This window comes from Tetrao urogallus, assembly GCF_951394365.1.
Source record: "Tetrao urogallus genome assembly, chromosome: 5".
Lineage (NCBI taxonomy): Eukaryota > Metazoa > Chordata > Aves > Galliformes > Phasianidae > Tetrao > Tetrao urogallus.
The window spans coordinates 57231512-57251126 of NC_136818.1; the positions used below are offsets into that span (position 1 = coordinate 57231512).

General features: G+C 38.6%; 1 protein-coding gene across 1 annotated transcript; it reads left to right on the plus strand.

Moving 5' to 3' along the window:
* Positions 1–1438: 1438 nt before the first annotated feature.
* Positions 1439–19607, plus strand: TDRD1 (tudor domain containing 1; the record flags this gene model as incomplete). The annotated part of the gene is made up of 23 exons (XM_079535937.1): positions 1439–1811; positions 1991–2062; positions 3505–3575; positions 3793–3937; positions 4368–4473; positions 5422–5482; positions 7101–7205; positions 7552–7734; positions 8392–8535; positions 9256–9421; positions 10095–10271; positions 11692–11799; positions 12837–13007; positions 14343–14619; positions 15268–15356; positions 15498–15608; positions 15800–15970; positions 16930–17169; positions 17673–17789; positions 18023–18133; positions 18666–18833; positions 19126–19347; positions 19591–19607. The coding sequence occupies 23 exons, from the start codon at positions 1439–1441 to the stop codon at positions 19605–19607; spliced, it is 3405 nt and encodes a 1134-aa protein (XP_079392063.1).
* Between the last annotated feature and the right edge of the window lie 8 nt (positions 19608–19615).

The window sequence follows — 19615 nt, forward strand, 5'->3', positions numbered from 1 at the left end:
ATACCAAACTTGTGCCAAATTTCCGTCTCAACGCTGCCGTACCCCCAGGAGCAGCTGCAGATACTCAGCAAAGATAACGGCAGCGGCACAGGGAGCCTTCCCTGAAGTGCTGCAAATTAAATGGGCATGATTGAATTAGCTTTGCTCTTGGTGAGCCAGCAGCAGCTCCTATTCGGCAAGCACAGATGGGACGGAAGGCAATTTCTGAGTGAGGGAACTCACCTAAAGCACTGTCATACACCTCAGCCTGCGCTGCAGGCATCAGCTCTGCATTGCAGAGGAAGCAGCAGAATGTGCCCTGGTTTTCCAAAAGGTTGCAGGTGGGGCTTTAGGCTCTTTTGTCTAAGAAAATAAAAGTGTTGATGTAATTTTTCAGTTTCTAGCTGGAATTTGTTAATTATACACAGCATCTTCATAGCTCTGTCCACCACAGAGGCTTGCAATCCTTCCTATGTTCTCAGCTTCAGGTGTGGCAAGTGGCAGCATCCCCACTTTGAGGGCTTACACGAACAAACAGGCGGCAATAAAATGTGCTGCAGGCTCAGCTGGAGGGATATAGCTGGGAGCAGGGGCAGCACTGCCTGGCTCCCCTGCTCTGCATCTATCAGCAGGACAGCCTGTTGTAATGTCATTACTTCAAGCTGATGCAATTCCATATAATGGCAAGGTTGCATAAAGAGTTATTATTTTGTTCATTAAGAATTGCTTTCATTAAGTAACTATTTTATTCTCGGGTTGCTGCGAGTCTTGGGGCACATCAGGAAGTGGGCATGGTGCTGGTGCTGCAGCCTGGCTCCTCCTGGTGTGTCTGATTTGCACAGGATATCATTCACTCCTGTAATTACACAACTGCTCTGAGTAACTCGTACCAGGAAAAAGCTATTTCCATGACATGTTGTTTAGACTGTCCTTTGTTCAGCATGCGGCATAGCGGTGCTCCAGCTACTTCCAAAGCACTTGGATACCATACATTAGAGCTAATTACACCTGCTACCATATTACAAAACCTTCACGCAGGCCCTGACGAGTTGTAGGCAAAGCTGCATTGACCTCCTGCAGCTCCCGATCAGCCTTCTTCCCATTTACCTTTTCCCACTGCAGAAGCCAGGCCTGATGTTTCTCCATTTAAAAATAGTTTCTACTGCTGCCAGTTCCTGCCCTTTCTGGTCTGCTGAGGCTCAATCATTCTTTGAAACTTTTCGCAGCAAGAAAGCTTCATGCCAGCTCACATGCTGCTGAAGTTCTGTTCCCAGCAGGACACTCCATCCTCCTTTGGTTGCACCCTTTCCTGCCAATATTCTGTATCATTAATTAGCGTTGTTCCCGAAGGCTGGATGTGGCAGCCTGGTCTGGTGGTTGGAGACCCTGCACAGCAGGGGGAATGAAACTAGATGGTCACCGTGGTCCTTTTCAACCCAGGCCATTCTATAATTCCACAATGCGATTACATGGCAGTGCACACTGGCGGAACTGTTTTGATTCACCCTCGGGGATGGAAGTGATCAGCCAACAAAAACGGAGACGTTTTAAGTCACAGAGATCTCCAGCCTTTGCTGCGATCCCTTTACCCAAAACTCAAACGCCTGATAACAGATACTTATTGACCCCCTGCACCGAGTTTCTTCGCACACCTCGCAGCCACCTCCCGCACACGCACTGCGCACGCCAGCCGGCCCGGCCCGAGCCTGGCGGGCAGTGCGCGCGTCCCGCCCCGCGGAGCGCCCTTACTTCCGGGGGCGGGGTGCTGCGCGGCGCTCAGCGGTGCGGACGGAGGGAGCGGAGCGGCGAGGTTTGCGAGGCCCTGAGAGCTGGTCTGTGTATAGCGGCTGTGGCTGGTTGGAGTGAGCTCCTCCAGAGAGAGCTTCTGCAGTTCCATAGGCTTCAGGTCCCATCTTCAGGTTGTCCTTTCTAAAGTGATGTTTAGTCTTAACTTTAGAATGTGTCGTGCCTGAATTTATTTATTTGTTTATTTAAATTTGTGCTCCTGCAGCTGCAGCCCGCTTGTCCTGCGTCGAGGGGATCATCGGCAGCATGGCCCAGGCACTGCCTGTGAAGGGTGCAGGTAATGAGGTGTTGGTGAGGATTGAGAATGTTAGCTTTCTGAGGAGCTCCTCTCTCAGCTGGGAGGCTGACCCTGTGAAATATCTAACAAAAATCAGTGTTTTGTTTGCAAATAATACTTTTTCCCACTGATGGCAGTCATAGAGTTGTAAGGGATGGAAGGGAGCTCTGAAGATCAAGTCCAACTCCTCTGCTAAAGTAGGTTCCCTACTTCAGCTTGAGAGCAGGAAAGTGACCAAGGGGGAGTCATGAATATCTCCAGACAAGGAGACTTCACCGCCCCTCTGAGCTTGCTCTGTCACTCTTGCAGTAAAGAATTTGATGTGTTCCAAGTTTCTTCCCACTGCCTTTTGTCCTATTGCTGCACATCACTGAAAAGAGCCCAGCCTCACCGATTTCACTTCTATGCTTTAGATATGTGTTGATGAGGTCTCCTCTGAGTCTTCTCCAGGCTGAACAGTCCCAGGTCCCTCAGCCTTTCCACGTGGGAGATTCTTAATCATCTTTGGCCCTTAATCATCTTTGTTACCTTATATTGCAGCGTGGGAATGAATAACTGCAATAAAAAATAGATTTTATCCATATGTATTTTAATTTTGTTCTTCTGTAGTTTTGTATAGGCTTGATCATTATGCAGACTACCAATATGAATGTGGCTGGTAAACACAACTAACTCCTAAGTTACTGTGAGAATGACAGAGCACTGAAAAAACAAGCTGCCTAGAGGCATTATTGAGTCTTGTTCTCCAGAGATATTTGAGACCTGTCTGAATGCCTTCCTGTGCCACCATCTGTAGGGAACCTGCTTTGGCAAAAGGGTTTGGACTCTATAATCTCTAGAGGTTCCTTCCAACCCCTACAATTCTGTGATTCTGTGAATTGTTGTGAATTGTTCTAGACTTGGGTCACTGGGGATGCTTTAAATTACTAGGAAAAAAAATACCAACAGTATTTGGAGTACTGGTGACTATACTCTGCATGCAGTGGAGTTGGAATTTTTTCAGTAGTACTCTTTTTTTTGTTTGTTTGTTTGCCTTCACCACCCTCTGATCAATACTCTCAGTTATTCCAAGTGGCAGAGTAAAATTAATTCTGGGAGATCTGAGCTAGCTTGGTAAGCAGCCCTCTGGAGACTGTTATATATGGTTCCACATTAGGCAAGAGTGATTAATTTGCTTCAGGATGGAAAGAGGGCCAAGTAAGCTTTATGTTGGCTTGATGGAGGATTAGCAGTGAAGCTGTTGCTCTAACTATACCACTGATGATCGTATTTGCAGTAGCAAGAAAAATGACTTCAGAGTGGGTGATGTTCCTGTAGTATCTCCACTGAATGCACTAGCAGAATAGTAAGAACAGAGAATGGTTTTGTTTTTCTGTAAATAGTCCATAACACAGGCAGGCATTTACGTTGTCAGATCACTTTGCAAATGCTTCTGTTCCTAGGAAGTTCCATGGAAAGCGCAGCCATTAGAAGAAAGTTGCCATTGGCAGATGCAACTGATAATGGAGAAATGGTGAGTTACTGCTCTTCGTAATTGCCTTAAGTATTCTGAGCATTTCTAGACAGCATGAACGGTCAGCATGAGTGATCAGAAGTGATGTCTTTTTCTAAAACTTTGAAATTTTTTCTGTTGTCAAATTTTGATACGTTAGAATACTTACATCCAACTGGGCTGCTTTTTCTGATAAGAATCACTTGAGATTTACTTATTTGGTTTTATTTTTTTGTAGGTACTACACTCTAATTCAGTTGAGAAGCCAAAGAAGTTGCAGTATTCTTCTAAGAATGTTTTTTCTATTGACTATGATAAGAGTCTCTTTAATACGCTCACCCCACCTCCTCAGATGAGAACTTGCCATCATTGTGGTCTGTCTGGTAAGTTCTGCTATTCTCTACTCTGTGACCATTTGCTGTGGAATAATCCTCCAATATAGTCCATTTGCTGTGGAATTGGAGGATTATTCAAAAGGATTATTCAGAAATGCCTTAAAATGGATGTGTATTTTGTGTCAGATGCAAATGTAGTGACTTCTGAACACAGTTGGTGTTGTGGAACTGACAAAACTGAAGACAGCATCTCTTTCTTAATCAAAAATGTTTTGTTTTTTTCTTCTTAAGTACAGAAGGAATCTGGAGCTATGGGCTGATTCCTCTGAGGAATACAGAGGAATAAAAACAACTATTTGTATCTGCTTCAACTGCTCATAGAGCAGTTACTAAGTGCTATATGGAGTTTGTGTGTAACAGCTGCTATCTCTTCCTGTGTTGGTGTTTCTCTGTGACTTAATTTTTCTTTTTTTTTCAGGATCCCTCAGATGTTCACAATGTAAACAAATATACTATTGCTCTGTGGATTGCCAGAAGAGAGACTGGTCAGTACACAGCGTTGTGTGTGAGCCAGTTAAGCAGAAGTAAGTTTCTTAAAACTCTGCTTAATAGTCTTTAAAGAATGACAAGACCACTCTTTGTGCCCTTGCATGGTAAATTAAGTTATGCTATTACAGAAAAATATGTTCTTTTTAATCTAGTATTGTATTGTCTTAGGAAGGTTTGGAAGATATCTATGAGTCCTTAATTGCAAATTAAGTAAACGAAAATGCTTTGTGTTAGTACTGGAGTTATATGAGCTGTATGTATGAATTAATGCCTGCATGTCATCTCTGCTGATGAGGTAGAGAAAGGAAGACAAACAAGACTGTAGTTTGCAGCAGTGGTACAATTAAATGGATTGTATTTCTCACACTCTGTAGAGGCACACTTTAAATATTTAAACTGTTGCTTCAGTGAACTTAATGGGTATTTTATTTTTGATTACAAGTTGTTTCAGCCAAACCATTCTCTGTCAGCTCATTATCTCTTTGACTTGCCAGTTGAGATGCTCAGGAGATCGCTAATCTGTTTCGTCTAAAGTAAGTTTCATTAGGTTATAACACTACAAATTAGCTGGATTTGGAAAAGTTTAGGGGAGTGATCTGAGCATTTAAGCTGACCTCTCCATGAAGGGCTGATGATAGCAATTGATCACTGCAATCAGATATCCATCATCAGAGATTACAAGGAGTGTGTTTTCTCACAAAGTTTGCTACGCTGAATTGGGATTGTAGGATGAGGCTGCCAGGCATGTCACTTGAATTCTACCTAACTGTTCAACTGAAGCACCAACACTTACCTTTTTTTTGTGTTACCATTTTTGACATTAGTGGCATCAATTCAGCATTTTCTTGGGGGAGGCATAAGGAAGTTTGACACAGATCTTGTATTATGAACACAGCTTTCCTGTTTTGTTTGCAATTGGATGTTACAAGTGTTATTTGTCTGGTTCTTTAAAATTAACCTTTTTTTTTTTTTTCTGATTACAGTTTAAGTAATAGCAGTGGAGGGAAGTTACCTGCTAAAACCAAGACAGGATTTTACGTTAAGGTATTTGTTTTTTACTGTGTCTTGAGTGGGCTTAGTGTAAGCTAGTTACAATATCTGTAACTTCGTCTGTACAGGAGATGAGCAAATTCCAAGATAATCGTTGTAGATCAGTGCTTCTAAATAAAAGTTACTGGAGAAGCATTCAGAAGAGTGTTACTTTTAGAGCTATTAGCAAGACTGTCAGTAAATTTGATTTTTTTGTTTTTGGGGAAAAAAAAACACTTTTGTGATAAATAAAAAAAAAAAAAAAAACTGAGAAATGTGATGTTGCTGGAGAAGTATTTTAGGACACAGGTGTAGCTGTCAAGTTTAGAAGAAAGTCTGGTGTTTTTTTTTTCCTTCCTAGAGCAATACTGGGAGCCTTGTAACTTACTTGAGAAATGCATTTAACGTAGCATTTTATATTAACAGATGCAGGTCTTGCTTCCTTGCTGTAACAGGAATTAAATGTGATGCAGTTCTCCTCTGCAGCATTTTGATCCTGTTTTTACCCAAATGTTTCTTCTTGTAGACTTCCTATGAACAGTTCTGCTGGAGATGGTTTTGCTATGTTCTTGGTTTTCTTGGGATGATATTTATAGAAGCAAGTAAATATGCATACCTCCAATTAGATCCATGTCTGCACAGCACAAGAAAACTACCTTGTCTTACACTTTTAGAAGCAGTTAATTCATCTGTTTAACTTCTTGAAGCGGTTTAGAAAGAAGGTTTCACTTTTGGTCATGAATTCTATTTAGTTTGGATTCCTATTAGTTTGGATAGCTTTCTGTTGTGTGTGTGCTTGTGAGTATTGTGGTAAAAACTGATCAGCTGATAGTGAGGGACCTAAACCAAGAGGTTGTAACAATTTCTAAAAACTTATTTTGAAATAACGAAGACTTTATATTTCCTGGTTCATCTTAGAATTTCTGGTGAACCAAGACAGATCACATTAAAAGGTTGTTCAATATGTAATGTATTCCACTACTGTACTGTGAAATGTGCTTTTATGGGAAATGCTCAGAAATATCTGTGTTGAAAATAAACAATTTGGCATTTGCTGCAGTATTTTGTCATCATACTTGTCTGAAGTATGCTGTTCCAAATATAAGAGGTATTCCTTCAGAATGCATATGAGATTGTTTAAATGTTTTTAGGGTGGTAGTACATGGATGATATGCATTTAGGCAAATTAGATTAAACTGCTTGTGTAATGTTACTTTGAAAAGGAAAACCAAGATGCATGTTGTTAAAGCAGTAGCTGTAATCTACGTTGGTGTTAAAGCTACAAGGAAGCAGGTGAAATTCAATTCCTCTTGGGAAAGCATCATTAGCAGAAGGTATGGCTGAGTTGGTGCTGTAAAAGCGGGTGTGAAAGCAGCAGGCCAACCCATGGCTGCTGCCATGCTCTCAGGCTGCTTTGGTGCTTGTTTTTTGTTGTCTGTTCGGTCCATCTCCAAATGTGATCTGTTATTTTCAAAAGTAATACAAAATCTGTAAGGCTTAATTGTTGAAACTCAACAAAAGCACTCGGAAGATATTGCTTGAGATGATACAGTGTTCTTTTTGTGTTTGTTAATATAAGCAGACACAGCAGAACAACTGGAGTCTAAACGTAACTTGTGGCTCTTTTAATTAGGATAATTTAACGGCTGAGGATTCCTTCAAGACAAAAGAGCGTATCAAGAAGATCATGTTTTCGGATCTCCAGACTCTAGGAATTAAAAAATCTATGGAAGTACAGGTACTTTAGTTTAGGAATAATGCAAGTTATTTTCTAGGTTGTATTTGAAGCTCGGTTAAGCATGTATAGCTACTTGTTACTTCAGCTCCATCTTGTTTTGCTTGCCTGTAAAATTTGTTTTATAAAGATAAGTAAATGCAAGGTGAGGAGATGGGGAATAATAGAGAAAGATTCATTTCTGTGACGGTGAGCATAATGGTCTTTCTTCTCAGCAGATACCACTGCTAGATCCAAAACAAAAGAGCAGTGTCAGGTACAGGGTGAAATGCACTTACTGGAAAGCACGCTGGTACTGCCTGTGGGTTGTGGTTGCATAATCCTTAACTACTGTGGCTTTTCTATTCAGGGTACGGTAACAGAATTCAAGAGTCCAAGTGAATTTTATATACAGATGAATTCTTCTAGAGTTTTAGAGCAGATGAGCAAACTTTCTGTAAAGCTGCAAGACTGTTATGCTAACACAGTTATTCAAGAGCAGTACATTGCAATCAGAGGGGAAGTCTGTGTGGCAAGGAATTCTGTGGACCAGGTAAGGTCTGATTGGCCCTAAAATAAGTTTTATGTTGAGTTGATCATGCTTTTGCATGTTTGCTTTTATGTCTCTACCAGTTGAGGTTGCTAGTTTTAGAGATTCAATTACTGTGGTAACAACTAACTTTGTAAAATCTGGAACTCAAAGTACTGATTTTTTTTTTTATTCCTCCTCTAAAAAAAGCATTTACTTCTAGGAATTTATATGCACTCAAACCTGACAGGAGCAGTTTGTCTTTGTCTTTATTGAATGGTGTAGGAATTAATAGCAAATCTGAATTGCTGTTGTTAGTTTGGAGTGTGACTTATTTAATTTATTGCTCATTTCTTACCTGACTTTTCTGATTGCTTTTCTGTAGTCTCCCCTTGTTCCTGTTTCCAATCCCATCCTTCTGTTTGTTAAATCCCACTTTTTTCTCTTTCGTTGTTAACAAATCCTTATTTTACTGTAGGTAAGCCAATTTTGATAGGAGTTTAACTATGTTAAGTCAGCACTGCAGTGAATGTGATTTGCTTCAAAATCCTCAGTTGCCTTTGTTTAAAAACAAATCTATTAAATTAGAAGTTGAAGTGTGCGTGTTTTAGTGAGGAGTACAGTAAATGCAGTTGCTTATTATGGTGTGCTCTTACTAAGAATATTATTTCTTGGATACAGACGTGGAGAAGAGCATTGGTTAAAGATGTGGATGTATTGCAAAAGAAAGCACAAGTGTTCTACATAGATTGTGGAAAGGAAGAAAATATTCCATTCTCCTGGATTAAAGCTCTGTACAAAGACATTGAACTGTTTCCTCCATGTGTGAGTTCTATTTTCCTACCAGTAGTGTGGTATTTTAAATGAATAGCTCTGAAATAGATGTAACTCTTATCTCAGTATAACTGTCCTTATCACAGTATTTTGCATTCAGTGAAAGCGATGCATAAAAATCGCTTTGCTACACTTAAAGTTTAACTTCCTGTTGAAGTATTTCAATATGGTCTAATGTAGTGGTGAAAAATCACTTAGCGTGGGTGAATCTCATTGGTCTGAGTTGCAGGACTGTTCTGGTAGTTGTTTATTGTGGTCTAGCTTTAATCTGCAGGTCAAAGTTGTTTGTTTGACCTGATGCAAATAGAGAACCATTCCTTCAACTGCTGACTTCTCTAAGTAGCAACTGTTGCTATTGTTTTTCATAATATGTTCAAGTGGTTCTCTGGATTCCTAAAACATTTGATGGCCTTGTGATCCTTATCTCAAAATCTCCAGTGTCTACTGAGGACTGATTACAGTGTGTACTTGTATTCAGACATGGTGTGATGCAGCCACACCTTGTCTAATGCTCCTGTACAGTGTTCAGCTTGAACAAAATTTCATATTTTAATTGTTTTGTAAAGATGCTAGTTGAATTGGTAGTGCTTCAGATCTCAACAGCAGCTTTTACTCTTATATACCTGATAAGAAGCCCTCAAAAATTGACTTACTTTTCTTAGAGGGCAGACAGTCCGCAATCTCCCGTGTTCTGATGGTAATTCTTTCCAGGCAATTAAGTGTTCTTTCGCCAATTATGATCCTGAACAAGCATGCAATGAAGACACTGCTATCTTTTCTTCCAAGCTGATGGGAAAGACCTGTTCAGTAATTGTTGTTGATGTACTGCAAGAGGAAATGATGTCAAGTTTTGCTGTAGATGTTGTTCTTCCAGATTGTAAGTATATCTGGTGTGGGTATGGAAGGGGGAGGGAAAAGGTTGGGGAAGAGGTAAGGAACGAAACTGGTGAGTCTTCATGTTCACTTTCTCCAGTCTTTTCCAAGACTCTTAGAATGCGGTTTTGTCTTTTGCTTCCTTCCCTCTCTACCTTCAATAATTTTTTTATGGAAGTGTCTTGTTTATTTTTATTATTGTTTTAACAGATGTACACAGATGTGATAACACTTTTTTTTTTCCTTTTCTTTTGTCCCCTCCATTTTAAACCCTTTAGAAATGACAGCATTAGTTTCTAGTTCCACTCTGAAGATTTGACAAGTTCTTGTTCCATTTTGTACACGTTTACTAAACAAGTATCCCAAAGAAGGTGCACCAATGGATATAGTTTAGAGAATTCTAAGCTCTAGCGACAATAGTACTTATTCTTTTTAATAGTATAAAATGCTTCTTGTGTGATGATTGTGTCCATTAACTTAAGGGATGAAATGGCAGGAGCCTACAAAGTTCAAAAGGTCTGGCAAAAAAGAATGTTCAACATATTTAATTTTGTAGCTTAATTTAGTGTAATTTTTAAAAGTGCCTCTGACTCCTGCCTGGTGAAATTGCACACTTAAAAGTCATCTAGCTTTTACTCAGTAACCACTTTCTATCTTTTTCTACTTTCTATGTGCAGTGCCAGAAAACAATTCTAAGGGAAGTAAAGAAAAAATACCTGAAGATAAAGAACAGCATTGCTGTGGAAATATAACTGCACAGTCTGTCTCTATATGTATTGGAGACACGCTTTCTGTTGTGGTTTCCCATGTTCAAAATCCAGAAGACTTTTTCTGTCAGCAGATACACATTGGCCGTAAGTGACTTGATTGAAAGTAAGCAGTGAGCTATTGCAGCACCTTCTTCTTCAGTAGTGAGTATCTAGGGGAAGATATTGCTAGTTGATCTTGTACTGGAGAATCTTTGTGGCATTATGCTGTGCATCATTTAAAAGCCTTGGTACTTTAGAGAATCTTTTTGGCATCATAATCTGTTAGTGCTGCTTAGTAACTTGTAAGGTGATGGTTTGTGGGCTTTCTGAATAACCTTAAGAAGAAGGATGATGTGCTGTGGATTTTTAGCAGTCTTCTCAAGTCAGTTTGTATATTTACATTGTAAATATGTTCTGTTAGATGTTAAACATTCTCTAAAGTGTTCCAGAAATGTGTGTCAGTACGTAATTATTGTTTGTTGGTAGAATCATAGAGTCCTTGGAGTTGGGAAGGGACCTGTGAAGACCATCTAGTCCAGCTCCCCTGCAATTAACAGGAACACCACAGCTAGAGCAGGTTGCCCAGGACCTGGTCCAGCCTTGCCTTGAAAGTCTCCAGGGACAGGGCATCAACCACATCTCTGGGCAACCTGTTCCAGTGCCTCACCACCCTCACTGTAGAAGACATTTTCCTTTTATCTGACCTTTCAGCTTGAAACCATTTCCACTTTTTCTATCACAACAAACGCTGCTAAAGGCCTCTAAGGCTTTTATCACTGGGAAGAAGTTTCTTTATAGGCTGGGTGTATGTAGACTTTTTTGTTGTTGTTGTATTGTATGGGGAGAATATCTGAGTCTTGAGGAGAGAGAAGGCTGGATAAATAGTGCCCAAGCCTTGCTTTGTTGTCTTCTGCTGGGGTAGAATATAAGAGCAATTATAGTGGGTCAGAATGCTAGGTGAGAGAGGCTTTTGCTGCACAATGTTAGCAGACAGATGTTTTGAGGAGAAAGACAGCAGAATGAGTTTGTGGCACGTGCCTTCTAGCACTGTCTGGGTATATAGTTATTTTCAGCTAAAAGGGATTTTGCAGCTGGCTGTCTGGTGTACTTAGTAAGTGAATTTCTCACTACTCATCCTTTGAATTCTGAGAGCTTACAGCATGTAGTTGTTCTGGCAAGAAGTTGTGCTAATCAGATATCTCTGCTTTAAAGAGCAATCTTCCTTTTGTTTTTTTCCAGCATGGTTCATTAGTCATGTTTCAGTTCTTAGTGGATTCACCTATGTTATGGTATTGAAAGAATCTGTGACTGGTTTTTCTGTCTGTACTGTTAAGCACAGCAAATTCTCCCACTCATGCAAGGACTCTATTGAGTGATAGAGGTTGAAGGGTCTCAGTTTCACCACTATCTTAATATTACTTTGAACGTTAGGTGAAACACCTCTAATGTTGCAACAAGTTCATTCAGGTTTTGAACTTCAGATCTGTGCACTTCCTTAAAACCTGTGTTTTTTTTTTCATGTCAGGTCGTCTTGCTGAGCTTCAGGCGCATCTTTGCCAATATTGCAACAAACTTCCAAGTAATCCAAATTTCCGACCAGTTTCTGGAGAGCTGTGCTGTGCCCAGTTCACAGGTAAAGGTGAACATCTATCTAAAGGAGGAATCTATAAAATATAGACTTTTTTTTTTAAAGACCGTAAAACAGCCCCTTTATTAAGCAAACACAGAGCACTTGATTCCTTTTTGTATGAAGGAGCTTTTTAAAGAATGGATTTTATGTTGGTAAGCCCCATTTCCTGTGACTGGAAATAAATATAGGCTAGAAATTTCAAACATTTTGTGCTAGGAATTGATATTTCTGTATGAAGTAAGTAACTTTTATTGAAAGGATATGAAGTCCTGCTTGCCTGAGCACAGTAGAATAAAGATCATTCTTCTGTTCATCCAGCTATTAGCAAGGAAAATTTAAAAAAAAAAAAAAAGCCTGAAACCAACATATTGCTGTTTTTGTACCTTTTTTTGTTCTGGTCAGAAGTGGCTACAGCTAAAATTTGCTGATCTATGAACATTCTCTTCATTTCTTACCTCATATGTGTTTTTTCTGTTTTAAGTAAACTAGCTGTGGAACTGAACAGAAGCTGAAATAACTTTTTTTTTTCTGCACATTCAGAAAAAGGTATTACTGTCAGTAAGCTGCCTTCGTGTTTTAATAATTAGTTTCAGGTACTTAGCAAGAAAAAAAAAATCATTACATTAGTTGCTTTGATAGATTTGAGAGTAAGCTTGTATTTCTATCTGAAATCTTTTAATTGAATTAGAAAACTTGTATTAGACTCATAATTTGAGTCAGCTGAGATCCTGCTTTTTTAAAATATATTGAACTTAACTTTGTTATGTGGGGATACTTAAATTTTTCTTGCAATATACATTTGTGGGTGGGGGATTCTTTATGGAAAGAATGAGTTTGCAATGCTTATGAGGGGTGCAATGGTACGAGGGGTGATGGTGGTAGATGCCTTCCATAGGGTTTTGTCGAGGTTTGTGTGAGCTGTAGAGCTGATGTTTCAACTCTTATGCTGAGGTTGCCAACACATTGATCTGCCCAAAAGAATCGTGCTGTTTGCAAAGGCTAAAATCAAATGTAATGAATGTGTTTATCTTCCTTTCTAGAAGACAATGTCTGGTATCGTGCTGCTGTTATAGCACATGCTTCTGAAGATAACATTGTGGTGGGTTATATAGATTATGGTAACTTTGAAGTTCTGCAGCCAACTAGACTTCGTCCTATGATTCCAAAATTAATGGATTTGCCAGCTCAAGCCATAAGATGTACTTTGGCAGGTATGAAATAAATTGAGTCTCTTTGGTTAAAGGGAAAGTAAGTGGGCTTGTCCAGTTAAGACATGTGCAGTATCATGGATCACAGGGTAGAGATACCAGTAGGTGTTATTTTCAGAATTCTAAATTAACTGTTGTAGCATGCTTACAAAGCATGACAAATCTTTCCTCATGTACTTAGTGATGAGAATACTCAAAAAAACCCTGCTTTATGTTAACATGCTTGTTCTTAGGTTTTGCACATACCTTTGTTCTAAGCAAAATTCAGATGCCTGCTGGAGGAGGAGTGGAGTTCTTAAATCTATTGTGGAACTGGAATCAGTCCCCCTAGGGACCAACCTAGTGAAACTACTGGTATACTCATCTTATAGCCTTACCTGTGTATGAGAAATCTGTGAGGTTGGAAGTTGCCTTGACAATTCCCACTTCATCCTCTTTTCTGAAGCCAGTCATTGCCTGTTGTTTTTGACATTTGTTTAACGTGCTGTTGGAAATTATTTGCTGTTATTCACTTCACCGTGCAAGATAGTCCATACTTTTGCTTCAGTATCCTTGCTTTAGAATATTTGATCTTTGTACTTTCTTTAAAATGCTTTATAAAATCATCTGATGTTTCAGGTTTTATTTGGTGAAGTTCAGGGAGGTATCACTAGGTTGGATAACATAAAGCAGTGGTTCCCTCATACTCAGAGTGGGAACCATTGTATATGGAATACGAGCTAAAGAAATCACTGTGATGATGCCTGTAGCTGCTAATGTATATTCTGGAACTGAAGGAAGTTCCTAAATTCAGGGATGCTAGAAGGCAATTGGATGAGTTGTTTCCTCATGGAGGCAGGGATTACTGCTGTGTCAAATATCTTCAAGGAAGCAACTGTCTTCTCTTAACATATTGCTATAATGCTCTGGTTGTAACTTGCATTTTTTTGAAAGAAATTTAGCAGTATGAAGTTTTAGGAAGAAGCTCACAGTAGCAGATACACTGGCTGAAAGCGGTAACATTGTTCCAAACGTATGCTCAAGAGTATAGTTGTATTCTGGAGACTGAAAAGCAGGTGGTTCTTAGACCTTTATACCAAATGAGTATTAAATCTGAATCCACATTGTAGTACTACTAGTTATAGACTATCTGGGCAGATTTTTATTAAATCAAAATACAGCACATTTAGAATCTGAATAATTGGTTTTAGAATCTTGTTGTGTGCCTCTGTAGTGGGAGAGTTCCTTGGCATATCTGCTGCTTGATCTGTTACTTCAAAGAGTGTTGCTGTACTCCTCCATGTATTGTTGAGATCTGAGCTGTCTCAGAATTCTTCCATACTATTTGACCTTTTTTAGGTATCAAGCCATTGTTGGGAGCCTGGACTTCAGAAGCTATTTCTCTTATGAAACAATTAGTAAAAGACAAAGTGTTCACAGTGAAAGTAGTGGATAAAGAGAGTTACAGATGTGTGGTGGAGCTCACAGATGCATCAGTAATTCCAGAAATAAATATATCGAGATGTCTCATAGAGAAAGGCTGTGCAGATGAAGCATCAAGAATGGCCTTGCAAGCAATTGAAACGGGTGATGTTAAGCAAGCAAATCGTGAGTACAAGCACATCCTGATAAAGTGGTAATGTTTAACCTCCTGTAATGAAGTTGCATGCTTCTTAGAAGTCTATACAAGAATTTACTCTGGTTGGAAGTCTTAACATGTCTAATTGAAATACGATATGACTAGTTATTACCTGTCTGTTTCTACACTCTTGTCCTTAAGCTCACTTTTGTTGTCTTTATTTTGCACATGAAACCATTTATTCAGTCCTTTAAAAGCTGTTCAACTGAAGTAGCCTGTGTAACTTCAAGGCTTAAAGGGATTTGTTGCCTAAGCTGCCTTTTTTGCATTTACTGAAGCTTTAATTTGAGAGTTTTATAACTCCTATGTCACGTTTCTGTGTATTTCTGGGAAGATTCCTAGCTCCAACATGAGGCATGTTAGGAAGTTATTTTCAATTCTGTCTCTGATAAAACTGTGTTTCATTTTATCAGTATTATTCATGTATAGATGCAAATAATTGGATTATTTATAATGAGAAATGGTATTACACAAAGTATGAGTATACAGTATGGATTATCTTCTCTTCCTTTCCACTATCCCTCCTCTTCTCCCCCCCTCCCCCCCAAAAAAAGGGGGGGGGAGAGAGTGGGTATAATTTTCCTTCTTCTACTTCTCTTTTTCTTCTCTAGCAGACACACCAAACAAACAAAAATGCAAGTGGAGTACATTCTCTAATAAACAAGCAGTAGATGTGATAGTGTGTACATTGTACAGTCCTGGAGAATTCTACTGTCAGATTGCAAATAGCAATGGTAAGTTTCTTCAGCTTCTGTTTTTCAGCGTAGTTTCTTTGCCTTCTGATTTTATCATTGTTTCAAGTGAGTTTATAGCACCAAGTCTTATTTCTGAATTCTGTCCTTATATCAGTGACTTTGTCTTAAATTCTTTTTCAGAGTTACGTGCTCTAAACTCACTTAACAAATCATTGTTTGAATGTTGCCAGAAAACTCCTCCAAATGTTTTCAAGCCTGAGAAAGGAGAACCTTGCTGTGCTTTGTTCTCTGGTAAGTAACAGACTGAAATATTTCAGTTCTTTGGGGAGAACATGAAACAAACAAATAAAACAAAAACAAGAAAACAAAACAAAACAAAAAAAACACACACCAAAAAAGATATAGTGAATATTTTATGTTGGTAGAGGATAGCAGAGATTAGTTTTATTGCTAAATGTGATTTTATTTTATTTTTAAATCAGATGATGGTAACTGGTACCGTGCTTTGGTGGAAGACATTATTTCAGATAGAGTTGTTCGGGTTCACTTTGTGGACTATGGAAATGTTGAAGAAGTACCAGTGGATAACATACGGCACATTTCATCCTCATTCCTGGAGCTGCCATTTCAAGGAATTAAATGCTGGCTTTCAGGTGGGTCCTCTCATGAATTCTCTCCTTAAAAGCACTGTTGCTCTTAGGAGCTAGAAACTTGCTGCTTGTGGAGAAGGAGATGATGATACTGTATACTTTACAGAACTATGCTTTATAATAACATCTGTATTGCTTCCAGACTCGAGAAATTATGGAAGCCACTGGTTGAGCCTTACAACACTGCCTGCTGGTGTTTAACTGGCAGATGTTCTTTGCTGAGCTCCTGCCAGTGTTGTGGAGTGATCTGCCTGAGGGTCATTTATTGATTTACTGGTCAAAGGGAACTTGTAATTTTGCTTCATCTGTAGTGCTTGCTAGCTTTTAGTTGCTGCTTACTGTAAGAATAAATGTGCTTTTGTGAACCTTAGCTTTTTCTCTATATTTTTTTCCATAGGCTAAAGGAGCGAATGTGTTCTAAACTGGCATTTCAGGCCCCTGTGGGAATGTTTCATATGATTTCTCTTAACTTGGCACTGTACTGATGTTCCCAAACATCAAACTGTCTTTTCCCAAACCCTTGCCTTTTCCTTTCACACCAAATCACTCAGTACTGCAGACCTGTTGTTCCCTGCTAACAAAGTCCACACAGTTTAGGAATTAAAAAATAAATAAATAAAATGTGGAAAAGCTCAAAACCACATTTTCTCCAGGCATATTCTTCTCTTTTTATCTCTTAAAGCACTATGGTTTTCTGCTCCCTTTTTCAAAAGGCTATATTAAACTGTTCTTAACCAGTCTGCACAGTGTTGTTTGTGCTAAGATATGGGACTTACTGGGTAGAATACCTTAAAATGTAGTAAAAAAAAAAAAAACAAGTCCTGGCGAAAGGAAGGGAAGGTATGAAGTACAGTGTGTATCCCTGAGGCAGTCAAAACAGCTTTGGTAGTGATTTTTAGAAAAGATTTTTTGGATAAAATCAAGTAATTGGAGGTATCTTGAGCACATCTTCTACTTCCTAGGTATAAAGCCTGCTGGTAGCAAATGGAGCCCAGAAGCTACAAAAAGATTTCATAAGTGCACTGCAGGAATGAAGCTTCAAGCCAAAATAATTTCATTTTCCAGAGATGGGGCAGGTGTAGAACTTATTGACAATTCCACAGGTCATCCAAAAGTGATCACTGAGATGCTAATTTCTGAGAAATTGGCTGAGAAGGAAGATCTGCAAGATAATACTTTTCCAAGTAAGTCTGAAGATAAAGGTAACTAAATGAATGTTAGCTTTTAGATTTGAAAAGAATTTTCAGCGTTCTAGCTGTGAACTATCTTCCTTTTGTTTAATTATAGATGATATCAATAGTAAACGTGCTTAATTTTGAGTATATCATGATGTTTTTGCAACTAAACAGAAGTGCCCCTGTGGGCATTGCAGACAGAAAAAATCATTAGATTTGTCTGAAATGAATTCAAGGGGAATATTTGACAGTGGAGAGTTGAAAGTCTGCTGCGTGGCTGAAACTTTTTTCGTATTTACTTCCCACTATCTTATTTTTAAGTGTTTTTTAGTTCTTTCTTACACTAACAGCTATTCACTCTTACTTAATGTGCTGTTTGTGTTGTTTTATGTTTCTCCGCTTGAAATATAGAAATTGTCTGTAAAATTCAAAATAACAAAATATTTACAGATTACAAATTAGCAGGTGTTTACATCATGTATGTACTTAGAGAAAAGCATCATGCAGCATTTTCATGCTCTTTCTTACAGAAACCTCACTTGGGCACTGGGAGTCAATAGAATTGGCAGTGGATCAAACCGTATCTGTCTGCGTGACAGAAGTTAGAAGCCCAGACTTGTTTTATGTTGTACCAGCTTATAGCAGAGGTAAGAAGGAGTTCTGTTCTCTGTTCCTGATATTGATAAAGTTATTGTTGTGAGTTAGTTGGTAAGATGAATGCTTATAGTGAACCAAACTTGGAAGCATAGCTTAGACAGCAGAAAAATATAGATTAAAATAATTAAAAAAAAAAAGGCAAGAGTAGAGGAGATGAAGAGTTTAAGTACACTCTTCATTACCTGCAAACGTGGTTAATCATCAAATTTTTTTTTTTCTGCAGATGGAGATAAACTGCATAAGCTGTTGACTGAACTACAGGACTACTGTAAGTCTTGTAAGAAGCAGCCTTTCAGACCAACACTAGGTGAAGCCTGTTGTGCCAGGTTTTCAGGTGAGGGAATCTTTCATTCTTACACTTCCTTAACAAGCATGTTTTTCACTTTCAAAAAAGGAGGAAAACCTACTAACTGTTCAGTTTTCTTTGTTTGTTTGCCAAGTACAGTTTGGTTGTATTTTCAGAGCAAAAAGTGTGATAGTCCAGAAGAGAAAAGGGTAAATATATTGTGCACTGCAAAACGTATGGAAGAGGACATATTCTGCTGATATAGTACTTACAAGGTTAAAAAATAAATAGTGTTGACTAACAAATATTAAATGTTGACTGTGTCTGCCTTGCTACAGGAGATCTAGTTAGGTGTTGATCAGCCTTAACTTAGTAAATACTGTAAAACAAAGTGCTTGTTGAGATAAGAATTTATGGAAACAGGGTTGATGAATTAAAAATAATGCTACATGGAACATAAGCATTGTCTGTTAATTGTTTGTTGGTTCTTTCTGTTGTCCAATTTCTTTTCTTGTTTACAGCAATCTGTGTTTATGAATGTAGCTTTCATGTGTGATTCTTCTTGTTTCAATCTTTCCAGGTGATGGGCGTTGGTACAGAGCTGTTGTTCTGAAAGTTTCTCTGTCCGCAGTTGAAGTACTGTATGCAGACTATGGGAACACAGAAAATGTACCACTTTCAAATGTGCTGCCCATCACTGATGTCTTCTTAAAGATTCCTTTTCAGACAATTACATGTTCACTTGCAGGTAAGAACAAAACAAATGAGAACGTGACGTTTTAAATTGAAAGTTATTTTAAGTCTACATCTCTTCTGATGATGGTGTTCATTCCTGAGTAATGATAAACATGATCCATTGAAATAGCTATCACAGTATTAACCAGTACACTATTTCAGAAAAAATTCTTAATTAGTGGTAGGATTTTGGCTGTTTATTATGGAAATTTAGCGTCACGTTTTCAAAAACTGTGATGTTATTTGTGAGGTGAGGTGAATAAAAAGGAACTCTTAACAAATTTGACTTTTTTTTTTTTTTTTAGGAATAAAGAAAGTTGAGTGGTCTCCATTGGTTCTTGACACACTGAAGGAAATGTTGCTGAATAAATATGTCACAATCACAGTGAAAGGACTTAGTGGAAATATTAAATTGGTAGAAATGGAGAAAGAGAGTGAAAATGGTAGCCTGAATGTGGCAGACAAATTAGTAACGGAGGGTTTGGTGAGATACTGCAAAGCTGCAAACTCTGATGTTGCACATCAAGGTAATAATCTTCACAGGCTTCTCAATTTAAACATAATTTGAAGAACTGTGAGTGCTTTAGGAAATGCCACATACCAGCTCACACGTGAACACTGCTTCCCTTATCTTACTCCTTCCTTCATTTACTTGGTGTGTTTCATTTGTTTTGTAGGCAGCGGAAGTGAGACCAAATGCTGCTGTGCAGAATTAAAAATGCAGGTAGGTAAGAAACAGTGCTAACAGTCCTCACTTTGTGTGTTTCCAGAATTTCTGAAACCCTAAGTGGGAAG